Genomic DNA, 6,084 nt, shown 5'->3' on the forward strand with positions numbered 1-6,084 from the left:
AATCGGTTATTAACCGGTGTAGTATCACTTAACAACACCGTTTCATCAACGGTGTAAAACCGATGTAATATTATATGTTAATAACACCAGTTTTGGCAGCGGTAACCGACCGATGTAATATTAGTTAATGACACCGGTTTTGCAGCGGTGGAAAACCGATGTAATATCAGTATTGTTTAATGACACAAATTCGATTTCTAAAATAGTGAAAAATCGATAATATACAAACAAATCAATATCCATGTAACCAACACATAAATATTATTTTTACAACATAAAAAGATAATAGATATTGTACACATCAAGTCCGTATCCATAAATTACACAAATATTCTTCTTACATCAAGTAAGAAGCTCTTTTATTCAATTGTTCGACATCCATCTCTTTGCTTGATTTCTTCTTCCTCATGGAGGCCACCTTCTTTATCCTTTCCTTTACGTCAACTGCAGTTGCATCTGCCACTTCAGCTTCAATGTCTCCTTTCTCCTGATTTTGATCATGCTCCTCCTGTTCCTTTGATGATTTTTCTTTCTTGGATTTCTTCTTCTTTAAGATTCTGTTCCCTGAAGGAGCACCAACACTTTCTTTCTTCTCCCCTTCACTACTTTGCTCCAGTTGCTTATAACAAGGATAAACAAATTCAACACACATTAAACAGTCGCTTCATATGTATGAAGCAACTCAAGTGAATTAAAATTTACTATCTATCAAAAATAAACTAATTATGTGAAAGAAGACATTACCAGCTGTCTCATTTTAAGCAGTATTACTATCTTTATTTGCAATGCCCATTTCATGTAGAAGTGCATCCAGCTCTGCCATTTCCTTTTTCTTAAGCTACTTCTTTGACAGTTGCCTTTCAGCATCTTTGGGTGGTGCTGAAATAGGAGCAGGTTTCTCAATGGTTGGTTCTTTCCTAATAGCCTTTGGTTCATTTTCAGGTTCCTCAACATCATCATCATCACCCATGTCAAGACCATCATCCTCACTTTCACTTTCCTAAACACAGGAAAAAAGAGAGTACTTGTTATAAATAAAATAAACTTAAATATCTGATATAAACAAACATGTAAGAAAAGAACTGACTCTCACATGTGAGAGTAAAGCAAATAGTAGATAAGCAAATGGAGTTTGAAACTGAACTCTAGAATTTTTTAAGCTGATTTTGAATTTACAAAGTGCAGGGCTTGATGTCATCTTGGAATCTTCGCAGCTGCTATTGGTGGAATTGCTGAATTAGAATAAGCTGCTAGATTACTGGATTTTGTGGTCATTAGTAAAAGAAACCAGTGAAGCAGAATCTGATTTCCTGAAATCTGAAGTACAGGAATTCTCTGAAATGAATCTGAAGTCTGAAACTATGAAACTTTTGGCAACTGCAATCCATGGAATCCTTGCTGAATTGATTCTGAATTGTTGAAATGCAGAAATCATTGTTGCACCTTTCAATGTTTCAATAGAAATCCGTGAAACTAAGTTCATGGTTAATGCAATGCTTGTTCTTAGAGAATATAATCAGCAGAATGACATTGAAATGGAAGTATAGCAGTGAGGTTTTGGGCTGTATTGCAAATCAGAAAAACATTAGCTGCACATGAATTCTGAAATTGATGAAAGAAAGGGAAAAAAAATAGAATCAGAAATCAGCTAAATTTCTGAATTCTTTTTGGCATTATTGCCTAACGACAAAGATTAATCCCAGCTTGAAGATCTCCTAAAAATTCAGAACCTGGACAACACAACAACCCTTTTGCAAGTTGTGGTTAAAACAGTGGCACAATGAAGAGTATCAAGTAGAGAGGATAACGTGCCAAGATTCTTGGGAGGTTATCCAATTGAAGAAGAGTTTGGCTTAATCTCTTGTTTTGGCATCAACAAATGGTGTTCTTCATTTCCCTTGATAAATTCTTTCATACATCTCAAATTTGGTAACTCATCTGGTTTATTCTTCTACTACTCTCATTTATTCATTAATTCTTCTCCTTTTTGCTTGCTTCACTTAGTTCTTTGTTACTCCATTTCAATTCTTAATAAATCCTTTTGATTCATGCATGCTATGCATTTACAATGGTAGATAAGAGAAAATGAGCAAGCTTATGGTAGTGAAGTGTTGTGAGTAGCCTTTTAGTGAAACTCCATTTTTGCACAGGTTTTTAAGAGCTAGAGATGAAATATTACCTTGTATGAAAAACAATCTAAAACATATATTTAAATAGCTTAGATTTCATTGTCAACAGCTAGCCAACACATCTGAGTGCAATGTGTTCACATACCTCCTCTATGGTCTCCTCAACCTTCTTATTGTGGTGCTACTCCGATACTCCCCAAACAGCCTGGGGCGGCGCCGTGGTAGCATAGTAATCGTCATCGTCGTCGTCTCCAACATTAGCCCAGGACATGGACGTCAAAGGCGCCAGGGCCCAAAACACTTGCTTCTCCTGCTCCTTCCCTTGGCTCTTGGAAAAAACAAATGTGAACTAGCTAGAGACAATAAAAAGGATATGTTTACAGAGCAATAGTCATTCCAATGGAACTCCGGTGACTGGTGAGGAGGAGTTATCTTCGTTCCTTCAGGAGGAAACCTCGTCCAGGACTTCTTCCTTGGATCAAAATATGTCTGCTTCAGCTCCCTCAACTGTGCCGAACTAGGCTTCCTGATTGTGTAGCTGAACAAAAAACATAAAATTTTTACCAAACAATAAATCACTTGGATTTTCAAGTAAATGCCAATTATTCAGCTCTTTAACCATTTACCTAATGCCTAATTGGAGGTTCAACATCAGGTCGTAGTTCTTGTGCCCTTTCAATATCGTCTGCCCTGGCTTTTTTGCCTCCGTCGTTGACCACGCGCTGGAACTCTGTAGCCGTTTCACGGTTCCAATGAGACTTCCGCTAGCATTAGATGATTCATCCCTGCATAACAAAGACGACTCGAGGCTGTCGACGACATCGCAAGTGGCATCCCCGGCCTCGGAATTAGAATCCCAGATGTAGATTCTGGGGTAGTTCTTTTCCGTTGCCAAGCCGAGCTGTTGTGGTGATCGCTAGGATCCATCGATCGACCACCCATTGGTGGACAAATGGGACATCGGTGTTGTCGGAGCCGATCTATTATCCAGATGAAAGAAGGGAGAGAAACTTCTCCTCCCAGCAAGGGTCTCTTTCCGCGATGCCACTCCGGTACGGTAATAGCCTCCTTCTAGGGCATTGGGGTCGCCGCCACTCCAGCTGTCGATGTAACAACTACCGTCGGGACAGGTAAAAGCACCGTTGCCCTTTAGGGCGGCGCCATTCTTCCACTGATCGACGCAGCTGTTGCCATTGGGCCAGATGAGGGTGCCATGGCCATGGATGACGTCGACGCGCCACTCGCCCACGTACTGGTTGCCGTTTCGCCACAGGCAACGCCCATGGCCCCTTGGAGGTTGCAGCGCCACGTACCCTCGTAGTAGTCGCCGTTGGCATAGGACTTACTGCTGAAACCCTGCTTGCGGTCGGTCGCCCACTGGCTGTGGTAGGTGTCGCCATCGGCGCCGGTGAAGGTACCAACGCCATCCATCCGGCCCGATCGGAACTCGCCCTCGTAGGTGGCACCCGACGGCCAGGAGAACTTCCCCTTCCCGGAGGGCTTCCCCCTCAACCAGTCCCCCTCGTACATACATCCGTCTGCCCATAGGTACTTCCCACGCCCGTGAGGCACGCTGCAGGCGAACCCACCGGTATACAAGTCCCCGTTGGGAAGCACCTTCTCCACGACGGCCCCCTCCTCCTCTTTAGAGGGATCGACCGCTAGGGTCACTCTCCGCCCACCACCCCCACGTCACCGTCGAGAGATCCATTGCTCGTCTTTCAAATGGTAACTCCAAAGGAGGATGCGGAGGATTAGGGTTTCATGAGAAGGCCAAAAGAAAGCGCACTAAGAAAGTCGGCCAGAATTTTGATTTATAGACACCGGATTTTAAAAACCGCTGTTAAAATCGGTGTCTATTAATGAAAAAAAGACGCTCATAGACATCGCCTAAAAAACCGATGTCTATGAGCGAAAATTTGCGCTCATAGACATCGGTTTTTGGAAAAACCGGTGTAAAATACTTAAAGACATTAGTTTTTGCTTAAAATCGTTGTTGTTCCACCGATGTCTATGAAGATTTTTCTTGTAGTGCGGTTTGTACAGACCAGCACCAACATACTGGTGCTAAGATTAGCACGTTGGAGCTGGTCTTTAAAAATTAACTCCAACATTAGTGCTGGTTTGTAGAAACCAGACTACTTTACATGCAGGATAGAGAAGATAATTATTACATCTAGATGAGAGAGATTAAAAATTTTGGATTAAATTCACGTCAGGTGGCCACATAGGCTATCACCCATGGTCACCGGTCTAAGGATGTGTATGGTATATATTTTTCTCTCTCTCTCTATAGGGGGTTGGATATGTCCTGGATCTTATGCTGCACACTCTGTGCACACCTAATTTTTTTTTGATTTGATTTTTTTAAAGTATAATACTATAATCCAACCCCTAAATTCTAAAAATAAAATCTTAAATGGCATACCTGCAAGCTAAAAAAACTAAAATGCATAGTCACGGAGTGTTCGCCCACATTGTGTGTATATATATATGTGAAATGTTGCACACCCATACGTGTGTATCTAGTATTTTAAAAAAAAAAAAAATTCTTTAACATAAATATTATATCCTAAACTCTAAGCACCTGGTATTATTTTTTTTAAAAAAATGTTCATTTGCTTTAACCTAAATATTATACCCTAAACTCTAAACAAAATTTATTAATAATAGGTGCTCAGGAATATGTGCACAACAAAATATTTCCCTATATGACGAGCGAAATGTTATACATACGTCAATGAGCACCACCTTGTGTTATTTTTTTTTAATTTTCACTTTCTTTAAAATTTTATCTTGCACATCCTTATTCAAATCCATCTAAGGGCCTCAATTTACTTTTACCGATCAGAACATTTCAACGGACTTTTGAGCGCCCAAACTTATACTCAGTCGACTATGTCCAAGGTAAGGGTACGATATATATATATATATATAGATTTGATATGTTGGACGACGCTTTGTGTGTGACCGTGAGCGACGCGTAGATATGGCGTTGTCAACTCGATTTCCCTACAAATAAAATATACCATTTATTCTCTGACCCCTCCCTCATGCAGTCCAAAATCACGTCGTGGGAAATTATCAAAATTAAAATTGAAATCTCCCTCGCCGCTCTCCCACTCTCGCTCCCTCTGTCTTCGTTGTCTGTCGTCCGACCGACCTCACAAGCCACCGGGAAAGTTTAATATTAAAATCTCTCCCTCGCCGCTCTCTCTCTCCCTCGCTTGCTCTCTCTCTCTCTCTCTCTCTCTCTCTGTCGCTCCCTCTGTCTTCGTCGTCCGTCGTCTATCGGATCTCGCACTCCCGCCAGGAAAGTTTCATCGACGTCTTCAACCTCACAGCTGCTGTGAGAGCTAGTCCACCTCTCTCCATTCCCAATGATAATTCTTTTCATTTTAATTTATTATTCACACCATTATAGCCTACATATATTAGAAGGATTAATGTTATAACATGCAGGGATGACGTCGACTATAAACGCCTACAGGCTACAGCCAAGTGGGCTGCAGGTTAGCTGCTACATGTTGAAGTAGCCACTTGGTAAGTCATTTATTTTGTAGCTACATTTTCTAGCAGATATTACCACTACAAATAGTTAATTTTATGTATATCAATTTCGTAAAAAATTATTTGAAATTATTTTGTAAAGATGCATCGCCTTTGCTTCGCTTCTAAATGTTGCAGCAACTACTTTGCAGCAAATCATCCTTGTAGCTGCTACAACTTGTAGCAGCTAACTTGGAATGATGGTCGTAGAAGGTAGTGTTGGTTGCTACTCGGAAAGCCTATAGGTTCCACTGTACAAAAATTTTGTACAAAGGTCTGAACCTTTTCCTAGCTACCATGTGTTCTTTTAAATTAAATTTTGGATCTCCTGCGGAACTTAACACGTTTGATCCAAAACTTAATCTATTTGTTCTTTTAGGTTTTGACTTGGATCTCCTGCGGAACT

At 40.8% G+C, this 6,084-nt stretch overlaps 1 protein-coding gene across 4 annotated transcripts; it reads right to left on the reverse strand.

Annotated features, from left to right (window-relative positions):
• Positions 1 to 224: 224 nt before the first annotated feature.
• On the reverse strand, positions 225 to 3,899 carry LOC122006152. Of its 4 annotated transcripts, none has more exons than XR_006118640.1 (5): positions 2,756 to 3,899; positions 2,275 to 2,667; positions 1,145 to 1,443; positions 745 to 1,000; positions 225 to 619 (listed from the first exon to the last, which is right to left on the reverse strand). XR_006118640.1 is itself a non-coding variant. In XM_042561530.1 (5 exons), coding segments are annotated over exons 3-5 (540 nt in total). In that variant the 5' UTR covers positions 1,096 to 1,409; positions 2,275 to 2,667; positions 2,756 to 3,896; the 3' UTR covers positions 225 to 337. The 4 variants fall into 4 exon arrangements, 3 of the variants coding, with proteins under 3 accessions (XP_042417464.1, XP_042417463.1, XP_042417465.1); XM_042561530.1 differs by having other exon boundaries at positions 1,094 to 1,409; positions 2,756 to 3,896; XM_042561529.1 differs by having other exon boundaries at positions 1,094 to 1,443; positions 2,756 to 3,896.
• Positions 3,900 to 6,084: the final 2,185 nt, after the last annotated feature.

This window comes from Zingiber officinale, chromosome 7B (genome assembly GCF_018446385.1).
Source record: "Zingiber officinale cultivar Zhangliang chromosome 7B, Zo_v1.1, whole genome shotgun sequence".
In the NCBI taxonomy this organism is placed as follows: Eukaryota; Viridiplantae; Streptophyta; class Magnoliopsida; order Zingiberales; family Zingiberaceae; genus Zingiber; species Zingiber officinale.